This window comes from Paroedura picta, chromosome 10 (genome assembly GCF_049243985.1).
Source record: "Paroedura picta isolate Pp20150507F chromosome 10, Ppicta_v3.0, whole genome shotgun sequence".
Classification (NCBI taxonomy): Eukaryota; Metazoa; Chordata; class Lepidosauria; order Squamata; family Gekkonidae; genus Paroedura; species Paroedura picta.
This window is the reverse complement of record NC_135378.1, coordinates 43,629,702-43,657,533: the sequence shown is the minus strand read 5'-3', so window position 1 is coordinate 43,657,533 and position 27,832 is coordinate 43,629,702. Positions and strand designations below refer to the sequence as shown.

Below are 27,832 nucleotides of genomic sequence, written 5' to 3'. Positions count from 1 at the left end.
GAAGGGATGAAATCAATGATTTATTTAGCAGCAGACTCAGGGAAATTAGAGAGACCGGTTCTGAATGACAGCCTGCGAAGATTTTTCCACAACTACTGCTTTGTCATAGATTTCATTCAGTTTCTTCCCTTATAAGTTCAGCCAGCCTCTGGAACCCCTACATAAAAAAAAAATCCAAACATTTTTAAATACAGAAAAGAAGTGTCATGGGTCAACTTGAGAAGCGAATGAACTCATAATGCATACACACAGCCTTGATACTTTCTTCTTTCAGTGTTTATCCATGAAGATAAAGTCTATTAATTTTTAAGAAATACAGAGAAGAGCTGTTTTTTGCACCCTGCATTTATTACCCAAAGGAGTCTCAAAGCAGCATACAATTGCCTTCCCTTCCTCTCTCCACAGCAGACACCCTGTGAGGTAGGTAAGGCAGAGACAGCTCTGAGAGAACTGTGACTGGTACAAGGTCACCCAGCTGGCTGCACATGGAGGGGTGGGTAAACAAACCTGGTCCTCCAGATTAGAGGTCACCACTCTTACCACTATGATAGCCAAGCGGCCTACTCGGGGTTCTTTTTGCCCAGTGCAACACTCCCAATTTGATCCCACTGAGAGGAAAGCCTTTTTAATATTTATTTACTGCATCAAAGAAATAGACACAGGGGAGTTCCCAAAATCTGCATGTCAACAATAGGATTATATAGTGTTAAACACCTTTTCTTGGAGGCTGGGAGAGGTGATGACCTTATGGGTCAGGCCAATAATGTGGGGTCTCTTCCCCCCTCCCAGGACCACTCTGCAGCTCTCAGGCCAGCTCACCATAAGCTGCTGACAGGTCAAAAAAGCTGCTTGCATGCCTCTCTTCTCCCACCTGCAACTGTTCACATAAACAGTAATGACATGCTCTTCTTCTGGCCTTGGGATTGGGTCAGTTCAACACACACAAAACATAAACAATAGCTACTGGAAGGCTCCTTGTCAAAACTCACATTCTATAGAGACAACAAAGTGTCTTTTTCTACTGCTGAATCAAAAACATATTAATACTTACTAGTTTAAGCAAAAGTTATAGAATTTGTCTCCCCTTACCCCATCACCTCTACCAAGCTGGCCCATATAATGAAAGAAGACAGGTTTGGTTTGCTTGGGGGGAACCAACTAATTCAAATGAACAATTGTAACAACAACAACAAAATACACCTGAGTGGTAATGCTATCAGCTAATTAAACTTTTTTGGGAGTGGATTAGCTGTTTTGATAGTAAAAGAATACAAAGAAGCCAATATGCCTTCAACATTTGCTTATTGTAAATGTACTCAATACAGTAAACATTTGGAGGCTTTTCAATTAAGTTTCTTTTGATAGAAAAACTCAGCCAAAGATTTGTTGTTTTGAAATACTCTGCAGATGCAGTACCTCAAGCATCCAATGTCCTCATCCTGTTAACAATAATACTGTAGCCACAGAAACCGTGCTCTCACAAGTATCCCTTGGGGTTGGGCAGATGTTAAAAGATCACTACCCCCCTAGGAAAACGGGGAAGGCGGTGCTCATTAAAACCAGATAAAAGTGTCTGAACTTCAAAATATTAGTTCTTATTCAAAATTTAGAGGCAGCAATCCTCTGAAATCCATTGTTAATAATAACATGGTCTCTATGCCCTGCTTCTGGGTCCTCCAGAGCAGTGGTCCCCAACCTGCGGGCCGCGGCCCGGCGCCGGGCTGCAAAGGCCATGGCGCCCCGCAGTAAAAAACTTCCCAGGCCACAAGCTTGCGGCCCGGGAAGCTTCTTACTGCGGGGAGGGCGGGGAGAGGGAATCAGGGCCGATCCGCGCCTGTGCAGGCCGCGCCCGCATGGCCCGCGGGTGTGGCCCAATCAGCGGGCGCGGCCCGCGGGCGCGGCCCGATCCGCGGGCGTGGCTCACGGGCGCGGCTCGATCCGCGGGCACGGCCCGCAGGCGCGGCCCGATGCGTGGGCGTGGCCCCCCGCGGGCACGGTCCCCGCGGGCGCGGCCCAATGCCCTGCCGGTCCCCAATAAAGGTTGGGGACCACTGCTCCAGAGCAATTGATGGGCTGCTATGTGAAACAGGATGCTGGACTAGATGGATCACTGGTCTGGCCTAGCACAGTTCTATTAGTGTATATACAAATAGCCAAATCTGCGGATATCTATATCCGTGGATCTGGCACACTTATACTGAATTAAGATTTTCCTGCAAACTCTAGGGATTAGCCCAGGGTTGCAGAAAAATCTGAAATGGTTGAAACAGGAACAAAAGAGACAAAAAGGAAGACAGGAGAAGGAAGGTGGCTGGGAGTGGAGGGAGCTGTTCTTGGCCCTGCCACAGCTGCACTGAATGCCAGGAGCTGCTTTGGGCCCTGCTGCAGCAGACAGTGGGAGCTGCTCTGGGCTACAAGGTGGGTTGGTTGAGCTGGACTTGTGCAAGGTGGATGGGATTGGTCCCCCATGAATTTGGTGGGCCCTGCAGCAGCACAAACTAGAACAAACTACTTGCCTGGTCCATTTGATCTGAAGAAGCATAAGAAAAGGAAGCCCTGATGTAAGAGCAGGGTTTTGAAGGATCCAGCGTAAAACCTCTCCCAGGAAGCAAAACCACCTAAAATATTACAAACATTTAGCATTAGCATACATCAAGCTTTTAAAATAAGTATCCAGCATAAACCCAAAATTCTCAATGTATTAACTCTATTTAACGTCATAAGTTCACCTACTAAAGGGGATGGAAGACAGGAGGTATGCAGAAACACTCATCACAGATGTGTGTAAGATAGTCAGGCGTGCAAATTTAACTAGACAAGTGAAAACCCTTATGGGAAAAGTTACTCTGTGATCTTTTTTCTTCTACTTTAGATGCCTTTCGGTAATGCAAGTCACAGGGCAAACATTTTTATTATTCATTATAGATATTGATGATGAAAAGAAATGAGGACAGAAATGATACAATCAAGAGCCATTCCTACAACAGCCCATGCAGTTGTCTTAGGTCAAGCTTTTAGGTTTTCCAAGTGAATTGTGTTTTCATTGTTTAGACTTTGATTTTATTTCCACCAGCATTTCATTTTGATTGCCAGCATTAAAACTCTTTTCTTTCTGAAGATGCTACTTTGACAGTAGAAATGCTAGAAGTTGAGATGCATAAAAAATCCTTGTATTTCTTTTGTGCTTGCCTTATCTTGCCTTTATCAATTTTTGCAGATCACCAGTCACTTTCAGCCTAATAGCACAATAGTGTGGCCCACTGGCTTCTTCATATCGTCTCCCATCAACAGCACACAGACAAAATCACAAGGGAAACTTTTGTGCATTGGGTTGGATTCAAATTACCCTTCCTTTGGAGGAGGGCTCTTCAATTGGTCCAGTCCATTAACGTAAAATAACAATGCCAGATTTCTTTTTAAATTCCCTCTCCACGAATACTGTGCGAAAAACTGCAACATGGTGCACAGTAGTGTGAACTCACTATGGGGCTAAGCACACCCACCTGCATGAAGGACTGCAGACTTTCCCATGGCTAAATGCAGCAAACCTTTTCTTACAACAAAACCACATTTATTTCAAATCTGTTAACAAAATTTCCCTACCCCTTTCTCCAGTGCTTTTTTGGTGACCATCTCATGTGTATCAGAAATCCCCTTAACTTTGATCCATAAAAATAGTCCGGCTTTAGGAGGATGCCATTCTGCTAAACCTGTAAGACAAAGCAGAGCACTTGTGAATGTATTCTGATGAGATTATTAAGCATTTGAGTTGGCAGAGGAACACTTTGGCATGAATGACTCTTCAACCAGGTGTTTAAACAGTTTTTTAATTGTCAGTTCTGGTTCTCATATTAAGCCAATTAGTAGCAGTTTGAGATAATTCTGCATATTTACTTATTTTTAGCTCACCCTGTTCTGGACCACTTCACATGAGGTTAGCTACTGTTCGCATACGGGTCAAGTGGACATACTGTAGCTGGGCTTATGGTTGTCATTTACTATCCTACTGCATCCTTGTTTGCCTAGAAGGTTATGTAGCACACTTCTATTGAAATTGCTCAAGGTTCTTAGCACTACCAAAAATTCAAAAAATCAGATGAGTCTAATGCAGTAGCATTACCTAGGACATTAAATGGAAGAGGTTAGGATAATCATGTAATTGTTGATTAACCTACATTTTTAGAAAGAACATATCCATTGTCTATCTAGGAGGAAAAATCTATTGCAACGATCATAATGCTAATTTAATTGCCAGACTTTTCTTGGAATCTCAAATGATGATTGGTACAGATAGATGCCTCTAAGGAGTGGGATCATAGATGTGAGGTGATGGAAGCAATAAGAACTTTTTGAACACAGCCTGCAAAGATCTTTATTTACTTTCATTTCATGAAGCACAAGAGCATGGGAAGCAAGCTAGTATCAGAACATTAGCAGGAATGGCACAGAAGCAAATATAACAAAAACAGAGCAAAGACTGTATAAGTTGTACAGTCACTGGGTTTACCTTGGCATTCCTTCCCAAGTAATGGACAGAAGCTAAGCTGGAGCTTTGGAACATAGGCTGGTCAATGCAGATGTCACTCAATTTCTCCCCATTCCCCAGTCCTGGGATTGCATGCTTTTTATACTATGACCATTTCCACATGGGAGAAAAAAGTGCAATTGTAAACCATGCATTTGGCCACTTCCTGACAGGAGACCCCTTTCGCATTATCCTGCTGTCTTGTCACAGTTTCCCCCCCTCCTGACGAGGCGGCGGAGAAGCCAGAAGCATGGACAACACAGGATTCTCTCCACTCCTCAGGCTGTCAATCAATGTAAACCACCAATCCCCTCTCAGCAGTGGTTTTGGGACTCAAACGTCCAGAAATTAATTGTTTTAAAGCATATTTCCACATTGCTACAGGGACCCGCAACAACAACAAAACATTTTTCTTGATTTCTTTTCAGGATTCATGAATATGTCTTGTGTGTTCACAATACAAAATAAAAATACAGAACATGGACACCATGCTAATGAGAGGTCAGCTTCACAACACACACCCCTCTTTCCCCTTGACCTTCCACCAGAAAACAAAAACATGAATGTGTTTTAGATAGGGTTACTGACTGCTCCCAATATATAATGTGCACTTTGAAGAGAACATGACATTACATTTTATTTTCACAGATACATGGGCATGTTAGTTCGCGTTCCCATTGAAACGTGGACCGTGCCATTTTTTTTTTAAAGTTTGATCCGGAAATGGAGAGGGGAGGTGGGCAAAAGGCTATCGAGATTGTCACAAGTTTCTTCTTTCAGAAAGGCTTGCCCCAGTTTTCACCTCATTGTATGCCATGACAGAAAGGGGAAGTGTATTCTACTGCTTTTCTTCAACACGGGGCAAAGGGAACAAAAACTCGCACCAACCCCTGCACAGCCACGGGTTGCTGCCAATGTGATGAGGAAGTAGCATTAAAACCTGTGAACAATGAGAGGCCCGGCAGGGGAAAATTTCTTGTGCAGAAATTGTTTATGTGTTGACACTTTTAACTCTTTTCCTCACAGATAGGGTTTCTCTTTGACCCATTCTCTTTGACCCATCCTCTCTTTGACCCATACGGCCTGACGTGGGAATCGGTCGAGAACGTGGCCATCTGGGCGGTGTACCGTTCACCCACTGCCCCGCCCGATGCCCTGCTGGGCCTGCTGGAGGCGGCGGCCGCCTGGACATTGCAGTTCCCCAAATTATTAATTTTGGGGGACTTTAATGTCCATGCGGATTCGTCGGCTCCAGGACTTGGCCTGGACCTGGTGTCGGCCATGGCGACACTGGGGTTCTCGCAATTTGTTGCTGGTCCCACTCATCAGGCTGGCCACACCCTGGATCTGATCTTTGGTGCTGGTGTTGAGATCGATCTGGTGGCTAACAACATCGTTCCGTGGTCTGACCACCATACCCTGAAGGCTCGCCTACGGATGCCACCCCTCCCCTGTTTGGGTGACGGACGCATTTTAGTCCGCCCACGGAGACTTATGGAATCCGAAGGATTCCTGAATGCTCTACGGGACCCGATGCCCTCCGGTGTCTCGTTGGAGGCCTTGGTGGAGGACTGGCAGTCCCGCCTGTTGGCCGCCATTGACGAGATAGCTCCTGAGCGCCCTCTCCGCCCTCGCCTCAAGCAGGCCCCGTGGTTTACCGCGGAGCTTTGGGAGAGGAAGAGGGAGGTGAGACGGCTAGAGCGAGTGTGGCGGAAGACCCGCGACGAAGCTACAAGAACATCTCATCGCACGCTTATGAGGGCGTATGAGATGGCGGTGAAAGCGGCAAAGTGTGACTACTTTGCTGCGGAAATCGCGTCCGCTAGCTCTCGCCCAGCCCAATTATTTAGGATAGTTCGGACCCTTACTGCCCTCGAAGGAGGGCATCAAAATAGTAGTCAATTGGAACTAGGCTGCGAGGCTTTTGCGAGCTATTTTGCGGATAAGATCTTGTCGCTCCGTCGTGACCTTACTGCCACAGTTGATACAGTTCGTGAACTAGAAGCTCCGTGGCCGTTACGGGGGATCAGGTTTGATGGCTTCAGGCGGCTCTCTTTATCCGAAGTGGACAAATTGCTAGGGTCGGTGAGGGCGACCACTTGCCCCCTTGATCCCTGTCCGTCGTGGTTGCTTAAGATCAGTGACCCACGGATAGGTGTTCCCCTGAGGGAGATTATAAACCTCTCCCTTACATCGGGAGAATTCCCTCAGCGGCTCAAGGAGGCAGTGGTTCGCCCTCTTCTGAAAAAACCATCGCTGAATCCGCGGGACCCCGCCAGCTACCGCCCGGTATCGCATCTTGCATTCCTGGGCAAGGTGGTTGAGAGGGCCGCCGCGGACCAGCTCCTAGCATTTTTGGAGGAAACTTCGGCCCTTGATCCATACCAGTCTGGCTTCCGTCCTGGCCATGGGGTGGAGACTGTGCTGGTTGCCCTGACAGATGATCTCCGGCGCCAGCTGGACCGGGGCGGGTCGGCCATTCTCGTGCTATTAGACCTGTCAGCCGCATTTGATGTGGTTGACCACGAGCTCTTGGTTCACCGCCTCGCTGATACTGGGATTGGAAGGGTGGCTCTTAAATGGCTATCCTCCTTTCTAGAGAACAGATCACAGAGGGTCGCTGTGGGGGAGGAGTTATCCGACTCCTTTGCACTCCCATGTGGGGTGCCACAGGGAGCGGTGCTCTCCCCCACGTTATTTAACATCTATATGCGTCCCCTGGCTCAGCTGGTACGGAGTTATGGGCTTGGGTGTCACCAGTACGCTGATGATACCCAGCTCTATCTCTTGATGGATGGCCGGCCAGATCTCCCCCCAGAAAAATTCGCCAGTTGTTTGGAAGCAGTGGCTGGATGGATCAGGAAGAGCCGCCTGAGACTCAACCCCTCTAAGACGGAGGTCCTTTGGCTAGGCCGAAGGGAGCAGGAACAGGAAGCGCGTCTTCCCTGCCTGGACGGGGTACAATTGTCATCTGTGCCCCAAGCCAGGAATTTGGGAGTGATTCTGGATGCCTCACTTTCCACGGAGGCCCAGGTCACTAAGGTAGCCCGGACGGCGTTTCTCCATCTACGCCAAGCTCGGCTACTAGCGCCCTACCTGCCCCCGGAACACCTGGCCACTGTGATCCATGCAACGGTTACTTCTAGATTAGACTTCTGTAACTCGCTCTACGCGGGCCTACCCTTGTCTCTAACCCGGAAGTTACAGCTGGTACAGAATGCAGCTGCACGGGTCCTCACTAAATCATCTTGGAGGTCCCATGTTCAGCCTCTGCTGAAGCAGCTGCACTGGTTGCCAGTTTGTTTCCGGATCAGGTTCAAGGTTTTGGTACTAACCTTTAAGACTATACGCGGCTTGGGTCCTGCATACTTGAGGGACCGCCTATCTCCTTATGCCCCCCGCAGGGCACTTCGCTCTGCGGGTAAGAATCTGCTGATGATCCCAGGACCCCGGGAGGCACGCCTGGCCTCGACAAGGGCCAGGGCCTTTTCGGTCCTGGCCCCTACCTGGTGGAATGAGCTCCCTGAAGAGCTGCGGGCCCTGTCGGAGCTCTCTGAGTTCCGCAGAGCCTGCAAAACGGAGCTCTTCCGCCAGGCGTTTGTCTAAGGCCGGGTGATGGCCCGGGGCTAAGATCGGACCCCTCTCCCCGGAGGGGGGAGGCCAGTACTAAACTGACCTGGTTCCCCAGAGTGTTCCATCCTATGCCCAATTATCCTCCGTTCCCTTCTGCTCATCCAGTGGGCCTGTACGGGAATAGTTTTAATCGCCATCATTGTGACTTAGTCATTGTTTTAATGGGGTTTTAATGGGGAATTTTAATGGTTAATATATTGTATTTGTATTAAAATGTTGTGAACCGCCGCGAGCCGGTTTCCGAGAGCGGCGGTCATACAAATCAAATAAATAATAATAATAAATAATAATACGGGATGAGTTCACACATATGCTTCCATGCACTGTTAACATGGTCATCTCTATTCTGCCCATTTGTCTCCATTAAGTGAAATCATCTCCTCTCAACCTGAAATCTGAGGAGTTTCCTGTTTTGTTCCCAGGAAACAAGATGGCCTGTAATGTGTTAGGTAAGTGATACTAAATTTCCTTATCATAGCAAGCCCAATTATCTAAATATACACAAGGCATGTCTACCTGTAGGTTTCATTCACCCTTTCATTAATTTTTCCCAGACCTAACCCATGTGGAAAATTTTTACATCTAGCTAATGCTATCAGAAAAGTCTCTAAGGGCTCCTGGATAATTAAATTGTTCCTTTAATGGACCAGAAAATTCTTTTGGTTAAGCTTTCACTTAGCAAATTCTTGTTCTTACTTGATAGAAGACAAGCCTAGATCTTGCTGCAACAGTACCATATTAAGTACCTTAATAAACACAATCCACGTATTTTTACTTGGGAGTTAGGCCCTCACACACAATAGGAACATACAGTGTGACTGTGATTATAATTTATATATTTTATGCCCCGTTAGATGCTTTTGGCCTTCAAAGCATGACAAGAGGGACAGCTTGGTTAGGAGTGCTGACTTCTAATCTGGCGATCCAGATTTGATTACCTGCTCCGCCACATGCTGCTCTCTCAACCTCATCTACCTCACAGGGTGTCTGTTGTGAGGAGAGGAAAGGGAAGGCAATTGTAAGCCACTTTGAGACTCCTTCAGGTAGTGAAAAGCGGCATATAAGAGCCAACTCTTCATCTTCATCTTCTTCTTCTAAACCTTTGTAAAATTATTCTCTGATGACTGAAACTAAAAGGCTCATAATAAAACCATGTCATTTTCTAAGGACAATTCCATGTGGCAATTTCCTATACAAATTCAGCTGAAGAGATTTTTACGGAAACCAACTGAAATGAGAGAGCTCAGTGTAGTTAGACTACATGTGTCTGACTAGGGCCTTGAGAGAAATTGCCTCTTGAGCCATGAAACCCACTGGATGATGTTGGGCCACTCAGTCAAACGTATCTCGCAGAGTTCCTGTGAGGAGGAACAGATAGAAGAACTGTGCACTGCATCCTGAGCTTCTTGAGGGAAAAGAGGAGTAACAATGTCATAATAATAAATGAATAAAGTAGTGGTGGTGACTTCTGCTTACAGACTCTGTTTTGTATAGGGCTTCTCAAATGGTTTAGGCCAGCGGTCCGCAAGCTTCTGCTTGCCGCAGACCGCTGTGGTGTAGTGGGGGGAGAGGGCGGCCTGGGAGCCTGCGCACGTGCGGCAGCCGCAGCGCAAACGCGCATGCTCGGACTGCCGCGTATGCGCGTTTGCGCCCGGTAGGGGTGCAAACGCATGTGCGTGGCAGTCCGCGCATGCGCATTTGTGCTGCCGCCATGCCGATGGCCGCGGCTTCCCCTCCTGGCCCCTCCGGGCCACGAGCAAATTGGCTGATAAAGCGCTTCGGGAGGGGAGGGAAGAGAAGCTTGCCGGGCCGCGAGCTAATCGGCCGCTTTGGCGGCCGATTTGCTCGCGGCCTGGTGAGCTTCTCGCTTCGGGGAAGGAGGGAAGAAGGAGCCGTGGCCCGGCGCCGAGGCCTTCGCGGCCCAGTGCCGGGCCGCAGCCCGCGGGTTGGGGACCACTGGTTTAGGCTACTGCTCTGATCTTTCCTTGCACTTTTTGAGAAACCATAGATATGAACTGCATAGCCTTTTGCTAGGGGCTTTACGCACCGGGATCTTTGTAGCAAATTGGTCACTGAATGAAAAATCGCCATTTAAAATAGTGGAATTCGTCGTTATGCATACCTGCCTTTGTAGTGGAATCCAGTTGCGTTTTGTAGCATTTCCCACAGGCTTCCGGTCTCGGCAAAAATCGCTAGAAAGGAAGCGCTATTGCCAAGCTTGTCCTGCCCCTGGCCGTCAAGCAGCCAATGGGCATCTGTTAGCATGCTCCCAAACAGCCCCTTTCCCTTTAAGAAAGTAAAAAAAAAACAAAAAACAGACCCATTGCAACGAATCTGTGTTGATTCGTTGCAACGGAGAGACCCATCCAGCTGCCTGTGTTTGAGCTGTCGTTTGATCGTTGCCACGCTCCCTCCGAGTGAAAAAAAAAATCCCTCCCCCCCTCACGGGCCCGATTTTCGGCTGAATGAATGTGTAAAAAATAAAGTGAAAATACATCAGCAAACGGGCTTCTCTGTTCTTTGTGCTTAGTGACTGAAGGGGAGGGACTGAAGCCGGGGAAGCCTCTAAACTGAAAGAGGCTCGCTGGTGCGTTTATCCCCGCTTGCTCGGAGAAAAAAAAATGGCGATCGCTTCGCCGGAAGATCAGAGAAGAGAGCCAGGGGGAGGGACTTTGTAGAAACCGCAACAATGTTAACGCACAGGTTTTTTTCGCTAGTGTTGCAGATTGGTTGCAGGAGTGTATCGCCTTCCGGAGGGTGAATCCACTTTTGGGGATTTCCCTGAAAGCGCTACAAGGAAGCGCTTTTTGCAGATTGGTTTCAGGTGTGTGGCAGATTGTCGACGACATTGTGCATAACAGCAAATCAGTAGCATTTTCAATTGGCAACCATTGTGCTATTTTGAAGGCGTGCAAAAAGTTTTCTAGTCTTGTAGCAATCCTGATCAGCTGTACAGTACTAATGGAGACCAGAACAGCTTGAAACATCTAATGTGCCTGGACTCTGGGGATCAGGAATGCTGCATCCCTAGAAATTTGACCTGGAAACATTGGGATATGCATGTCAAGTACCGAAAAATGTCTCCTTTGTACAGCAAATGCTGCTAGATGTAAGCTTAAGTGGTGACTTCCCCATGCCATATTAGATTACAAACAAGTCCAAAAATAAGAACATAAAGCCCCATGATAACACAGAGTGTAACAGATTAGCCCCCCCCCCGCCTACCTTAGAGAGCTTTAATCTATTGACTCTTGCGGGTGTCTGGCGCTGACACAATATATTACTTTTGATGCTGGCAACTTGATGAGCATAGTACAACACAGGGGGAGTGTGGGAGATATACTGCAAATGTTGTTTTAAGTGGCCCCTGTTTGATAAAGGGGCCAAAGGCCACCCCAAATCTCACTCCTACATAGTGAAAACCATCTTGGCTTTTGTGTTGTTCCTTCAAATCTGTGTGGAGATTCTTGTGAGTTTTTTTTAAAATTCTGGAGTTGTTAGAGCTAATGGCCCATGGGACTGAGTTCACTGACCTGTCAGCCATTTATCTGCAGCAGCAAGCAATGCATCTCTCTGTTTTCTGTACAACTTTGCCACTCTGGAAGTAAACAATCGATTTATACGTTCATAGAGAACAAAAGTGGGGGTTGTGAGTCAGTCTTAGCACTTCCATTAAATCTTACCCTGTAAGTCATGCACAACATCAATATAACAGGAAAGCATTACAGGTAGAACTATTTATTAGTACCTTAGATGGCTATTATGGACATGTCAGATGAAAGCCAGTAACACTTTACTGGTGAAGCAATAGCTAAATCTGTTGCTTCTGCAGTCCATTTCATTTCTCAGACAAAATGCATTTACACCAATGGGACCAGAAGATTGGGAATGCTACTGATATTTGTTCTACCATTGTATGACTTTTCCTAATGAATGTGCTTTGTTCAGCATGCATTTTGATATTTACCATGGCAGGGGTTTCTTTTTCCTTTGCATAGACATTATTTTTTAGCTTGTCCAGAAACAAGACTATATTCAATGCAGAACAACGATTTTAATATAATAAAGCGGTCTAAACTGGTTGTTTTTTAAACTGTTTTATTTGGCTCCGTGCAGAAGACCTCTTGGAGAATACACAGTTAAGCTCTGTCCATAATCTGTAGTTTAGTGAAATGCAGTCAGTAGGCTTAAAAATGCATAATTCTCTTTTGGGTTGTGGACCCTAGAATCTATTGATAATATCCTTAACAGTGCTTCCCTAACCACTGATTGTTGTTGTTAGGTGCGAAGTCGTGTCCGACCCATCGCGACCCCATGGACAATGATTCTCCAGGCCTTCCTGTCCTCTACCATTCCCCGAAGTTCATTTAAGTTTTCACCTATTGCTTTAGTTACTCCATCCAGCCACCTCATTCTCTGTCGTCCCCTTCTTTTTTTGCCCTTGATTGCTCCCAGCATTAGGCTCTTCTCCAGGGAGAACCACTGATACAACCTTCTAAATTAACTGAAGTCAACCTGACTTAGAAATAGGGATGGATTTGAACCAGCTCACAAACTGAAGTTCCTGATATATTTTGCCTGATTCCTGCCTTGTGAAGTTAAGTTTGTGACAAGTCAACCAGCACAAGCTTTCAATGAAGTTTGAAGCTGTTCATGGGGGTTTGTTGTGGTTTATGAATAGTTACACTTCCAGACAGTCTCCACTGATTCAAGATATTTATCAAATATAAAAGCAAGGGAGAAGCGGAAGTTTCCCTGGCTTGTTCCTGAGCTGATCCATGGGCACCTGTAACTGCAGCAATGCAGGCAAAATAGGACTAATATCAAACACATAATCCCAGCAGTAGAAACTGAAGGGGGGGGATGTTTTCAAACTCAGTAAACCAGTTCAGCATGCAGAATTCCCAGCATATTCCAGTACCACCGTGTTAATGCATGATTAAATGGACTAATTTATCTTACAAGAAATCCAAGCTGGGAGAGGGGGGATTTTGCAAACCCAGCACAAAGGGATTGGGTTTTTTTTTTCTTTGTTGGAAGCAATTGATAGGGATGGGCACAAACCTAAACATTCCAGTTTGGTTTGGGGCAGCCCTCAAACCAAACCCCAAACTGAACTGGAATTTCCCCTAACTGAACTGGCCAGTTTGGATCTACCTTTCTCATACTTTCAGGCTTGGCCAATGCACATCTAGAATTTTTACAATTCCATTACCTATCTGTATGGTCCAGGAAACCCTTTTGTCCCCATTTCTTCAGGAGTTGTAATAGGAATACCTGCAAGAGACAGTATGAAATGTCTAAATCATCAATACCATAAATAAATTTGTAAAACTTGTTATGTAAGAAAGTTCCAGTGTGCTAAAAAAAATTCCCACTCCTGATTTAAATGATATATTACTGTTTCTATTGTACTCATATAACCTGTGGTTAAATTCCAGGAGGGAAAAATATAGTCAGAATACAGAGTATGCAATATTAATGGAGACTTTAATGTCCACTGGGCTTGGTGAATTCACTTACCCCCCCCCCGACATCATGTATATCAATATTCTCACATGGTTCTCTACATGTTATATGAGCCACTAAGCTGCCACTAAGCTGATATCCCCATGTCAAACTCTCCCTTCTTCTCCATGAAACACGGAGTTCTGTGTTCTGTGTACATTTTGTTTCCTTGACCACATTATTGGGTGTCTCCTGGGACAGGGATATGCAGAAGATCAACATATCATAATAGGTAAGTATTACACATGAGTGAGAGGGTAAAAAACTGGCTACAGGGTTGTCAATTAGCCCCACATCTTTTGCAACCTCTTAAATCCTACAACCTTTTTATTTTGGAGAAATCCTATTTATTACAATGGTCCACATAAACATGCTTATATTTGCAGCACAATTCTATCTATGGTCAGAAATAACTTGCACTGAGACAGGATGTATCCCTAAATAAGCATGCATAGGAATGCAACCTTAGTTCTGAAAAAGCCATCACATATATGACTAAAGTTTACCTGTGTAAAAGTGCTTGGCTGCATTGTTGAGACCTGGACGTGCAGAATAATCTTGTCAATAAGTGGTGCGGGTCCTGTTATGAAACCTAGTCTAAATCTGAAGAGAGTACAAACATTAAGTCACACAGCCTAATACTGTATAAATTACTGCTTTCAGGATCATGACATCTGACATGTTTGAACTGTTATTTCTTGCAACAATTGCAGTTTCCATGTATGTGTTGTGAATGTATCATCAGTGAATAGACAATGGATTCATGAGATGTTAGTGGCTGAAGAGCATATTACATTATGGCATACCATAGCCTTCAACAGCTGTTGTAGAAATGACATAAGGGTCATTTAACTGGACCATGTGCTTACTTGTTGTGTTAGATTCAAATTCAGTAGGACCTTGAGACCAACTAGATTTTTTTCAAGAGTCAAAGTTCCCTTAGTCAGATATGAATTGGAACTGAAATCTCTCAAGCTTTATATCCCAATCAAAAGGTAGGAGAGGTGTTTCATAGAAGGATCTCATGATGCAGAGGTACAATGTACATTGTTACCAGTTTGGTTAGAGTAGAGGGGAAATGCTTTGGGAGCGGAAAATTAGAATCTGTAGTGAGATAAGAATCCTTTGTCCATAGTTCATCCTGGAAATCTCACATTTTAATTTCCCCTTGAAGCTTCCCTGATTGAGGATTACCACTTTTAGGTCAGCAATGGAATGATCTGGAACTTCTCCAGCTTATTTTAGTGTTGTGGTTTTTAATGTTGGCTTTGTATCCATTTATTCTTTGCACAGGGGCTGTTTGTCCATTGCAGAGAGTGCAAGATCATTGCTGATGTTTGATTGCATATATAACTTTGAAAGATGAAAAAAAGAAGCTTCAAGGAGAGATTACAACATGAGATTGCTGAACCTGAATTCATTCACAAGTTCAGAACTCCTTCCCCAGTCTTGCTGTATAAGATGCCTGAAGAACACGGAGGGAAGGAGTGCTAGTGTACTGGCACCTTGGTAAGGGGTGGGGCCATAGGGGTGAGGTGATTGCAAACAACAGACACAGAAATGTTGCCCACCCAATCTACTGCCTCAGGCCATCGATTATTCACACCCAATTTACCTCCTCTCCACTCATAGTAAAGCTGGCCATGATGGTAGCATTAGTCCAGATACTAATTAATTTACTGACTCAATGCTTTATCAACCTTATTTTACTGTTTTGTTTGGTAAAATGTCCACAGGAATTTGTTTCACAAAGCTCTGAAATCATAAGGAATTCTGTAGTAGTCTGTAGGCCATAACAATTGGTAATATTGAACAGATGCTAGGCTTACTATAGATATTCTGTTCAGTTGTTTCAAAAGGGTGATGAGTATGTAGACGTTGGGGAACCTGAACCGTATTTTGATGCCTCACTCACCCAGAAGAGATAACTTTAGAGAAAGTGTCACATCTGATGACTCGACCATCAACATCCAGTGAAAGAAATGATGGGGCGTCTGTCTGAAAAAGACAAAAAGATACCTTATGATTAAAAACAACACTTCCATCCATAAGCAAAATTTTTGGTTTCTTTGTGTAGTTCAGATGAAAAGTGACAAATTCTTCCCTGCAAAGTCAGGTAAGAGATATTTCTTCTGCCCTCATGAAAGAGACATGTTCTCTTCTGCTGTATAGTGCTCAAAAACCGTGATGGACTGATGATGTTGTTGACACTCATCACTGTGCTACTCTTAGGTCAAGCATATGTGGAATTTTCTAGGCCAACCTTTTGACTATGGAAGAACCCCTGAAATATTTTTCAGGCTCCTAGGAACTATAGAAGCGGTGACAGAAGCAATATAGAAGAACACAAAAACAATATGGCAAAGCAAAAGACACAATGTGGCTGACTATGTCCATTCATTCATTCGTTCGTTCGTTCGTTCGTCAGTCAGTCAGTCAGTCAGTCAGTCAGTCAGTCAGTCAGTCAGTCAGTCAGTCACAGACCAGGATATAAAAATTAGACGAAGTGAAACATTATGTCTTAGAAGTGCAATGAAGAAAGGGTGAATATAAAGTCTCTTTACTGTTCTGCTATATCCTTGTTTCAATTATATTTCATTAGTAGCAAAAGCCAATAAAGCATAGAAAACAGAAGGAACCAAGCTCAAAGTGGCTGTTTTAGTTTGTCTTGCCTAAGTGATCAGTTTGTACTGCAGCCTGTAGTGCATCTGTCCTCTGGACTGTTCAGACCTTGAGGAACCCTGGAAATGTTGACATATCATTTCAGAGAAGTGGGCATGGAAGTAAGTTGTGGGAGCCAGCCGATCAATCAATCATTTACTGTCTCCATTGTGGAGAAGGAAACCTGGATGGTAGAGCAACAGGGGAAGTAGGCTCCAGTGACATCTAGTGATGTTAGTGCCGAGCGAACGTCTGGGAAAGGCTGCATAAACCTCTGGGAGCTCTTGTTAACCCCAGGGTTCCCTGGAACCCTGGTTGGGAATCTCTATACCACAGTCTAGGCCTATACCGCAGTTTCTCCCCCAGAAAGATTCAGCAGACCAGATCTGGTTGTACTCCTACATGTGTACACTCCATTTCACATTAACAAATAGAAGAAGAAGGAGAAGAAGAGTTGGTACTTATATGCCGCTTTTCTCTACCAGAAGGAGTCTCAAAGCAGTTTACATTTGTCTTCCCTTTCCTCTCCCCACAACTGACACCCTGTGAAGTAGGTGAGGCTGAGAGAGTCCTGAGATCACTGCTCGGTCCGAACAGTTTTATCAGTGCTGTGGCGAGCCCAAGGTCACCCAGCTGGTTGTGTCTGAGGGAGCGTGAAATCAAACCTGGCTCGCCAGATTAGAAGTCCGTACTCCTAACCACTACACCAAGCTGACTTGAGAAAAGTGGATATTCTAGTGGGACATTCTAGTGCCATCATGGTTAAAATTATACAATTTAAAATCTAAAATCAGAATGTCTTTATCTGAGGGACTGGTGTAATATGCATATCTTCCAGTGTAAAACATGGATCAACATGATTCAATCGTAACACTGCTCCTTAATTTCTATATGTTGGAAATTATATAAAAAGGATCCAAGCCTTGTTTCCATTTGTGTATCTCTTCATTCATAGCACAGGCAGTCCTCTGCTGCACATCACTTTTGCCCAGTGCCAGGTGTTTTGGGGCTCATAGAAAGATGCTCGGCTTGCATGAACTGAAGTGTTGGAGGCACATGTTCAGCAGCAGAGGATAATCTCTGCCATAGAAAATGGTGCAGCACGAACAGAAGCAAGGCTCAGGATCCAAACCATTAACATTGGCAGGCAGTTCAAACTAGGACACTAACACAACAGCCCACAATCTTACTTGTGAAGTCACGTGCTTGCCAGCCCAGTGTTTCTTGCTTCTGCAAAGATGGGCAGAGCAGATGTCTTCTTCCTTTCTGGAAAAGTTGTTATCAAGCAGACGACCATGTCTACCCCTTCCACCTCCCAACTACTGTGCTTTATCCACTCAACTTCTAAGACAACTTTCTTGCCTTTGCTCTTGAGTCCCTGACAAGATTTAAAATCTAAAAGTCTATTCCTTTTTGTCGAGGGGGAAAAAAAAGCATGCATCATAAAGTACCAAGAAGAGAATGGGTGTGTTTTTACCTTTTCATACTGGAGAAAATAGTATGGATCATCTTCTATTATAAGAAAGTTGTATTCTTTTGCAAGCTAAACAAACAAACAAACAAACAACAACAACAAAAAGGGGCTGTGTGAAAAGTAGCACTGCATTCAAGAGATTACATCAACAAGTTAAAGAGAAATTGTTGTTGTTATGTGCGAAGTCGTGTCCGACCCATCGCGACCCCATGGACAATGATCCTCCAGGCCTTCCTGTCCTCTACCATTCCCCGGAGTCCATTTAAGTTTGCACCTACTGCTTCAGTGACTCCATCCATCCACCTCATTCTCTGTCGTCCCCTTCTTCTTTTGCCCTCGATCTCTCCCAGCATTAGGCTCTTCTCCAGGGAGTCCTTCCTTCTCATGAGGTGGCCAAAATATTTGAGATTCATCTTCAGGATCTGGCCTTCTAAGGAGCAGTCAGGGCTGATCTCCTCTAGGACTGACTGGTTTGTTCGCCTTGCAGTCCAAGGGACTCGCAAGAGTCTTCTCCAGCACCAGAGTTCAAAAGCCTCAATTCTTTGACGCTCGGCCTTCCTTATGGTCCAACTTTCGCAGCCATACATTGCAACTGGGAAGACCATAGCCTTGACTAAACGCACTTTTGTTGGCAGGGTGATGTCTCTGCTTTTTAGGATGCTGTCTAGATTTGCCATAGCTTTCCTCCCCAGGAGCAAGCATCTTTTAATTTCTTTGCTGCAGTCCCCATCTGCAGTGATCTTGGAGCCCAGGAAAATAAAATCTGTCACTATCTCCATTTCTTCCCCTTCTACCCCTTCTACCCCTTCCCCTTCTATTTGCCAGGATAAAGAGAAATAGTGATTCAATATTATGGCACCAAAATGAGGGAATTCCCTGTTCAGAGAAGTTTATCTGTTCCCTTCTGTCATTGTCTTGTGCTGACAGATGAAAACATTTTTGTTTCGTTTGGCATTCTCTCACTAATCCTCCTTCTCAGGTATGTGTTTTGATCATTTTAATTATTTTTATATACATATTTTTAAAGTGAAATGTTTTTGATTGTTTGCTGCCTTGGGACTCAATGTTAGGCAGAAAGGCAGCATAAACATTATAAAATAAATACAATTAAGTTAGTGGAAATTTGGACTTGCAGAGCCTGAACTGGTGACTTTGTGCTGTCTTTAGATATTTTTAGGATGTGCTTCACGGCCATTTTCTGTCCTAGTGTTTTTAAATGTTTATTTCTCAGGGTGCAAGTGCAGAAATTTTCTTGAGTAGAAGAGTTAACTGGGTTGAATTATATTTGTAAATTTAGAATGGTAACCTCCGTGAGCCACAGAAAAACATTGGGTTATAAACATTTCAATCAATATATAAGTAAATACAAAAATACTTTTATTTTCAATTTAAAATACTTCTAATATTTTCAATAAAAATTAAAGGCCAGGGCTGAAAAGAAGGACACAGTCCAGCCACTGGCAACAGCCCTACTAAACTGGCCAACCTCTCCAGGGACCATTCCGCACACCTTGGATAATGCACTTTCAATACACTTTAGAAGTAGCTTTTTTCCTGTTTTGCATAGGAAAATCCAGCTGCAAAATTATCTGTGTGTGGAATGAGTCCAGGTGTCAAGCCTATTGCTCTGGGATGTTTCTTCCATCTGCTGCTGTAATTCATCGTTTGTTCTGATACAATTTTTGCCATAGGCAGCTGATGAGTTCTAACCGGTTGAAATGCCATCTTTGCTTCTGTTTGCAAGTGACAATAATCTCCAGATCCACAGATTACCTGGTAAATCTCCTTTTTGCGCTCTGCTGTCAGGGAACTTCCAGAAGGATTGCCCCCATTTGGGACTGTGTACAGAAACTTAGGAGTATTGCTACTAGATTTGTGGGTATTTTCAGGTCCCCATCTGGAAAGAATGTCCTTCAAGGCTTTTGGAAGAATGCCGTTCTCGTCACTTGGGATGCTGATAATGTTACAGCCCAATGGCCGGAGCTGTTTGTGAAAAGACAGAAGGTGACTTGTGCAACTCAACAGAAATTGTTAAAGCCAGGATATTTTCCAGCCATAGCTGGATTTTGTGCATTTTAGGATTGATTCTGAAATGTCACATGCAAGCAGCTGAAAAAAAAAAAACATGTTGGTGACAGAGGCATGCATGCAAAGACACAGTCAGGAGAACTCAAGGAAAGTAGCAGCTGAGGAGAGAAAGATGGCTAGAATGGGACCCACTTCCTGAACCTTTTTTGAGAATTTTAGGCATTCAAATCTGAGATTCTAATTGGCCAGGCTGAGCTTGGTGTTGTCCTGTTTGACCTTTGCTCAGTCCCAACACTAATCTTTAATTTGGCTTGCTGACAGCTCAAAAGAAAGAAACAAAAATGGCCTGTACAAAGTCCCGGGCTCAACCCCCAGCATCTACTGTTTACAGATCTTGAGGGGGAGATGCTGGGGAAAACACTTCTATGCCTGAGATCCTGGGAGCCATAACCAGCTGCAGTACACAAGGTGGATGGTCTGAACTGGTATAGATCACCTTCAGGAGTCCATAGGTTCATCCAGGCACTTCTGCCTATGTATGAGGCCTTAAAAATTACTCACCCCCACCAATGTCCCAATGTAGTTTGGGTCATCCATAAGGATATTATCTCCTGGGTTGATAAGCATATCAAAAACCTACAAGATAGGAATGAAAGATTGTCATTTTGCCAAATTGACAGAATCAATTCTGTTCCAGATTTTAGTTAGGACTTCACTTATCATGTTTTGCTATTGCTCAAAAAAGGAAACTATTATTACATAGCAGAGCATAGACTAATGCTGACGTATATGAGGAATGATCAAATCTTTTACCCTAATGAAACAAGGGAGAGTAGAGTTCTATTCTTGCCCAGCTAGGCTTAGATGCTGGGGTGGAATTTCCATAATCCCTTTGTTGATCACCAATTTAATTGCCAAAAGACAAATTTTATGTTGGTTTATATATTGCCCAGACCTTACTAAGTCCATCCTGGCTCCCTACAGTGATACATATCTTCATTTGTCCACTTTCAGGAGCATACTTGGCTGTTGGTGGGTCATGTAATTTCATCTGTAAATCTTCTAGCCATGACAGTAGTTCTTGAATTCTGGGAAAAAAAGAATGCATTATACTTTTCAATATTCATTGCACATAATATGCACCTTCAATTTATCTTGACATTTGTAGAATGAAATTGTGATGAACACAAGAACCTGTCTTGTACCTGAGTCAGACCATCTACTCTGCATGACAGTAGCTCTTCAGGGACTCAGACTTTCACTTCAGCTATTGCTTGAGCCTTTTTACTGGAGACTCCAAGGATTGAATTCAGAACTATCTGCATAAAAAGCAGATACTCTGCCAATGAGCCACAGTCCCTACCTAATCAAGAGGAATAACCAAGCAGAAATAGGTTCTGAAGTCTTTTCTTAAAAATAGATAAACACTTCTTTCCCTGTGGAGTAGGCCTATATTACAATTTTTTCCCGAAGGATAAAGGTCAGTAATTTGTGAAAAAACCTGAAGGCCAATCCGTTAGAGCCATTCCCACTAATATCTAAGAATCGCCAATAGTATTATGTTTTCCAGACGTTATGAAACTGGATGAAATATATTTATGTGCTCATACTTGTCACATAATGCTGTATGTCCCTAAGGCTAAAACAGAAGTTGCATCTCTCTCAGTCACAATCTAGATCAAGAAGAGGAAATATAGCTTTTTAACCGTCACACAGTTTTGCTCATTGAAACAGGGCTCCTCACACTTAGAAGCAGTTTTAAAGAATAAAAATGTCTTGTTAGGAGGTGGGGTTGACACCCCATGCCAGTGTAGTATAGTAGTTAAGAAAAGTGGCTTCTAATCTGGAGAACTGGATTTGATTCCCCGCTCTTCCATATGCAGCCAGCTGGGCCAGTCACAGTTGTCTCAGAGATGTCTCAGCCCCACCCACCACACAAGAGGATGGGGAGGTTAGCTGTGTGGAGAGGGAGGTAAGCTGCTTTGAGACTCCTTCAGGTAGTAAAAAGTGGAGTAAAAAACCTCCTTCAGTTCCATGAAACCCCTATGTCCTCAGAAGTGAGAGGGAAGCGGGTTATGCGGAACACCCTGATCATTCTATTACTATCTAGTCATCTTCCATGCTGGGTCAGGAATGAAGATTTAGCATGTCCTTGTTAGATGACTATGGATGGTAGGAGGGACTTGGCCATCCCAGGGCCATCTTGGTACCTTGGGAGCTATATGGGTTTGGGGTTTGATGGAATTTTATGGAATTTATATTTTCATGTACCTGCCTTGAGTCTTTGGAGCAAGTCAGAGTATAAAGTTAATAAATAAATAAATGATAATGATGATAATAATAATAATAATAATACATTATTGAAATACATTACACTATACAAAAGTTGCAATGAAAATGTGGACTAGATTACAAGAAACATGTCCTGGACCTGGAGTGTCAGCCCTCAGAGTGGAATGATAATCCCTGGGCTCAGATAAAATGCCGTGAATTTGGACTGACAGCCCCCAAAGTGGAATAAAGGCTTCTGGGGCTGTCATTCCAGTTCCCAGTCCATTAAACCAGCTGGTGGGGGAAGGCGTTAAACTTACTGGGAGAAGGGAAGAAGCTGGAAATATGCTTATGTCAGCTGGAAGTGATGTAGGCATGTTGGGGACAATGCTCCAGTTTGTGGGCAAAACCTCTATGGTAGAATTAGCTTAGTTCCCTCCAAAAGCCAGAGTGTCACTGCTCAATGTCATCCCCATGCCTATGTCACTTCTGGGTGACCTAGGCACATGGTGTTTATTTCTGGCTTCTTGCCTATTTGTGAGGTAATTCCCTCCCCCTGCTGGCCAACTGGGCAGCAGTGAATAGGAGTGTCAGAAACCAGGGGATTCTCCCCCCCCCTCCTCCACAGGAGATATGGCATTCCTCGATGGGAGTCTTTCTTCTTCCGGGTCTGAAATAAGTTGAGAAAAATGAAACAAAATAATGTATGATTTTGATGAATACCCATCTGCAGCACCATACTGGAGAGCGACCTTCATCAGCTCTTCGCCTATTTTAATGGTGGTTCCATCAAAAAGTGTGAAACTTGCTGTTTTTATCGGGAAATAATCAGCATTTGGCAAACCTCCAGCAAGCATGATTACGGAGGACATCCTCTTTGCCAGCTCCTCTGTTGTTAAGAAAAATAAGAAACACACAGTTTAATGAGAAGCCAAATATGGTAGTAAGTGTTGCTTTTTATCATCTGTGAGATGCTAATAGTTTTTTGTGCTTAGTAAATAGGTACAAATTCAATTTGTTAGGCATAGGAGAACAGTAAATATGGCAATCACTATCTATGGCTATTGTGTACTCATTCTTATTGTTCTGTCAGGCAAGGACATATATTGGGGGCCTAGTTATGGGGTTTACAACATAGTGGTTTAAGGAAGAACCTATGCAAAGCCCAAACATGGGGTGAGTGAGTACACTTCATCAGGATCTGCAGTCCAGGCCTGCAGAACCATCACTCTAGTATGGTCTATTTACATAGTTTCCTGATATACTCAAAGGACTGTCTCATCCCACCAGTTAAGATCTGCCTTGCAAGCCAGTTTCCTTTGCACCCGCCTACAGAGGCGAGGAAGTTGGTAACCAGAGACAGGGCTTTTGCAGTAGTGGCATCTCACTTATGGCAGCACCCTTACCCTTGAGGCTTGCCTGGTGGATGCACTACTTCAGGCTCCAAGCTAAAACATTTCTGTTCCCCCAGGCTTTTAAGTAAGGGCTTGCCTTTAGCCCTGTATTTGTCTGGAAACTGCTATGTTAAGCTGTCAGTGGTCTTTCTATGGTTTATATTTTTCTGCTTGACTTTTTACTCCTGAATTTTAATATCTTTCAGTGTTTTGTTTATATTTTTATATTTAGTTTTGTTTATAATCTTTTTATATTGTAAGCTAACTCAAGCATATTTCCAGACAGGCAGCATAAATTTTTTTTCTGAATAAATACATTCAAATAAATTCATGACATATGAGATTAGATATACAGCTTAAAATCATATGTACATGTGTGTGTCTGTAGGTGTGGAGGTAAGGAATTCCATTAAATGAAAAATCTTTTCTGGCACCAATACATTTTACTTTGTCTTATTTTTGTGGTCATTTTATTTTCCACAGTAAAATGGACAAGAATTCTCAGAGAGAATGTTATAGTCTAGAGCAGTGGTCCGCAACCTTTTACAGGCTGCGGACCGGCGGCAGCAGGGAGGGCGATTGCATGCGCGGCCGAAAACGCGTGCATGGAAAAGCAAATGCGCAACACATGCGCGTTTTAGGCACGCTTGGCACATGCGTGCATGCGCGGCCCAGCCGTGCATGCACATTGTGCGTGCATGGCCCTGCTTCCTGCTCCCCCTCCCTCCCACAATAAGAAGCTTGCTGGGCCGCAAACTTGAGGCCTGGGAGGTTTCTTACTGCGGGGGGGGGCGGGGAGAGGGAGCCGCGGCCTGGTGGTTGGGGACCACCGGTCTAGAGGAAGCCAAAGGTGTTTTAATGGCATAAGATATACTCACAATGAAAGAGTATTTTGATTTTGAACTGTGGATTTAAGTTAGTAAATATATGACAGTGAACTGATACCACACTGTGGCTTAAGATGGTCACCTCAACATTTTTTGTGTGTGCCTTTCATGCATGGAAGCTCCAGCAAAGCGGGCAAGAACTGTGGGAAATACAGCTACTCACTGGTCATCCTTGCAGGATTGGTTTGCCTTGCTGCACTTATTTTGGACAGGAAACGAGAGTAATCCATGTTGGTGAGGTTCACGAGAAAACAGGAACAGAACTTGGATATAAATGGAGAAACATTTAAATTTTTTGACATTTCTGACATCTCTTTCTTAACACAGAGAATATTTTAATACTTTAGACTCATCTGCTCTACTTCATAAATCACCAGATTTCTTTGAAGATGAAATGTTAACTCTGGGGGTAATACACAAATGTCATGTAATTCTGTAGAATTCTTTTAAAGGGGAAAGTTACAATGTACTCCTAGGCAGAGTTACTCCAGCATAAGACTTGAATCCACAAGAGATTGTTTTACATTTGATAAAGAATAGATAAAATATAAAACCAAATGTTTTACAAAACACAATTCCAGGGCGCCTCAAAGCCTGAAAAATTATTGTAGGGGTTCCTCTATGGTCAAAAGTTTGAAAAAGGCTGTTCTACATAATGTAGACCTATATTTTCCTGCATCTAGACAGTGCTGGCTACTGTCTTCAGGAGTGAAGCATTTGGGACTTTTTTGTTTATACATTCATAATTTCCTTCCTCTGCTGACATTTAAAACTAAGAGCCAATCTGCATGTGACATTTGTCATGTGTTCTCCATGGGAGCAGGCAGCCATATGGTAGCTACCAGGCCCCATAGAGAACTTCCTTTGGCCGCGGTGCTTTGGAGCCCCAATTCTAATTGCAACCGCAGCTTGGGGTAAGGAAGGATGCTTGCCCCCACATTCCCCCAACTTGAAATGGTGTCTGGAGGCACTGGATGACTGCACAGTTTTCTCCTCAAGGCTTCAAAATTCCAGAGAATGTTTCATGAGCAGTTAACTGTGCATAGAACTACGGTCTAAGGTACTTAACTAAGAGTTTTTACAATTCTGAAAGAAATGTGTAGTCCAACAATGAAATTATTTTCAGAAATCAGTGAACCAAAACACAAGTATTGATTTAGGACCTTGTACAGAGCTGCAATTGAAGCCTTGAACTCCTAGGTATCCTTATTTCTATGGCATCAACTATAGGCCCAAGGATAAACCAAATGAATTTTATTTACATTAAAGGAATAGACCTATATATAAAGGACTAACAGGAAAAAGAGGAAGATGAACAAGAATAGCATCAATCTTCACTGTAGCCCCTGTGTGTCCATCCAAGATCCATAACTGATGATGAAATCGATCACTGAGAGGAGTCTGACAATTTGGATGTGGATGCTTTATGACTGGGTATTTATTTGTTGGGGAAGATATGGGCAGGACATATAGAAACTAAAATTTATAAAACAAAATATACTGCTTTTCTGGCCCAGCAATAGCCACCAAGGTGCCAGACAATTTAACTGATGAGAGCCAGTTTGGTATAGTGGTTAGGAGTGCGGACTTCTAATCTGGCATGCCGGGTTCGATTCTCCCCCACATGCAACCAGCTGGGTGACCTTGGGCTCTCCACAGCACTGATAAAGCTGTTCTGACCGAGCAGTGATATCAGGGCTCTCTCAGCCTCACCCACCCCACAGGGTGTCTGTTGTGGGGAGAGGAATGGGAACGCGACTGTAAGCCGCTTTAAGCCTCCTTCGGGTAGAGAAAAGCGGCATTTAAGAACCAATTCTTCTTCTTCTTAAATCATCAAAGCATTAAAATCACCTCCTCTCAGACACACACTCCTCATTAAAACAATTAAACACAAAGTTAAAAATATGTAATTTTTTTAACCCCCCCCCACCACAAAATATATATCTTCCTAGGTTGGGCTTGGCTAGGACAAAGATTTAAAAACTACCCTTTAGTCTCCTTTGTGCATAAAGAAAGAAAGAGGCAATCTTTAGCCTACACAGAAAAGAACCACTATAGGTGTATGAAAAAACAATACAAATATTTCAAGATTTCCCTGAAGTAAAGAATTCAAAGACATAACATGTGCTCTGATAGCAAAAAATTACCCTTCTTTACTTTCACTGAACTGGGAGAGTTCTTAGTGACAGTCAGATGTTAATGTCTTCAACATTTCTGGCAGAGTCCAGTGTCCACCAACAGTCCCAAAAAGTTATCAACACTGACCATGACTGCTTTGGTAGTAGTCAGGAGGGTAGCTTTGTTGGTCTGAAGCTCCAGTGATGCCTTCAAGACCAACAGAATCGTATTCAAGATATAAACCTTTGCATGCAAGCACACTTCTTCAGATATAACAAATATGGATTCTTTAGGCTGATCCTGCATTGAGCAGGGCGTTGGACTAGATGGCCTGTATGGCTCCTTCAAACTCTATGATTTTATGACTCAAACTTTCTTCTGCTATACTGTTGACTTAATAGAGCATACTTACTAGGTAGTGATGACTTCCTGGTCAAGAGTGATCTCATTCACTCACTCATTCATGTTCCTGGTATCTGTTAGAAGAAAATAGGTATCTTCAGAAGAAAACAAAAACACAGTAGGACAAGGGGGAAAGATTACTGAGTCTCTCACTGCTCTGTTTTCCTGCAGCTGCTGGTGTTGAGATTCTGGCAGATTATGTGGATTTATAGCCTAGACCAAAGTGCGATTATTAAATTCTAATGAAACACTTTCCAAGCAAGGGGCGGATACCATTGTCTCAGCCACTCAGAGAAATCCATGTCCCTAATAGGTCTTTCTGAGAGGTGTTCATGAAATCATGTGTGTGTGTGTGTGTGTGTGTGTGTGTGTGTGGGGTGAGGTGGGGGTGGGGAGGAGGGTAAGGTGGGGGTGGAGCAAATGACAGAGCTTTCCCCTCCTAATTTCTCCTCCTGCTGTTTTTCTTTAAAATCATTTTTGCTGTTTTTGAAGAATGCTGTACAAATGTAAATATGAAATTTAGGAACTGTAATCTGATGTTTTAAAAAGAGCAGAAAAACTCTAGAATACAGATCGTGAACTATTGTAATGATACAGAAATATTCCTCTCCTTTGCTACTATAAAATAGTTATGCATACCTTTTTGCATAGCCTTGTGCCAAACCATCCACTTTCAGCAGTTTTTTCCTGAATTAATAATTTACTAAGAGTTAAATTATAAACATACGGGAGGGGGGGGGAACAAAACTGTCCTGAGTTCCAGGACATCAGAAGCCTACCTTGGAAGTGCAGAAATATAATGAACAAGCAATTTTGTTGTTTTTTTTGAATTTCTGAAAAGTTCTCTGGAAGATAAATATTTTTTCTTTTTCATTTGAACAGGTGATTTTCTTTTATCTGAACTGGTGAGTTAAAAAAACGCAGAGAGGAA

The 27,832-nt window shown here is 43.7% G+C and overlaps 1 protein-coding gene across 5 annotated transcripts; it reads right to left on the bottom strand.

The window, feature by feature from the left end:
• On the bottom strand, nt 1-27,732 carry LOC143845325 (kynurenine/alpha-aminoadipate aminotransferase, mitochondrial-like). Of its 5 annotated transcripts, none has more exons than XM_077353596.1 (15): nt 27,681-27,732; nt 26,912-26,975; nt 24,545-24,644; nt 22,824-22,989; nt 20,785-20,917; nt 20,391-20,465; nt 19,575-19,784; nt 17,805-17,870; nt 15,582-15,664; nt 14,173-14,269; nt 13,374-13,435; nt 11,692-11,756; nt 3,604-3,710; nt 2,517-2,618; nt 1-157 (listed from the first exon to the last, which is right to left on the bottom strand). In XM_077353596.1, the coding sequence occupies exons 3-15, from the start codon at nt 24,609-24,611 to the stop codon at nt 113-115; spliced, it is 1,278 nt and encodes a 425-aa protein (XP_077209711.1). In that variant the 5' UTR covers nt 24,612-24,644; nt 26,912-26,975; nt 27,681-27,732; the 3' UTR covers nt 1-112. The 5 variants fall into 5 exon arrangements, 4 of the variants coding, with proteins under 4 accessions (XP_077209711.1, XP_077209710.1, XP_077209712.1 ...); XM_077353595.1 differs by lacking the exon at nt 27,681-27,732 and adding an exon at nt 27,055-27,143; XM_077353597.1 differs by lacking the exon at nt 27,681-27,732 and having other exon boundaries at nt 24,545-24,651; nt 26,912-27,116.
• Nucleotides 27,733-27,832: the final 100 nt, after the last annotated feature.

Bases quoted from the DNA above. Each gene is read 5' to 3' on its own strand.
- LOC143845325 (XM_077353596.1), bottom strand. From the start codon at position 24,611: ATGGATTACTCTCGTTTCCTGTCCAAAATAAGTGCAGCAAGGCAAACC. The intron at 20,918-22,823 runs GTATTCATCAAA...TTTTTTTCCCAG, and splicing joins CAGTATGGTGCTGCAGATGG to AATTCAAGAACTACTGTCAT. The intron at 3,711-11,691 runs GTCAGTGAACTC...TTTGTCTTACAG, and splicing joins TGCAGATAAATGGCTGACAG to GTTTAGCAGAATGGCATCCT.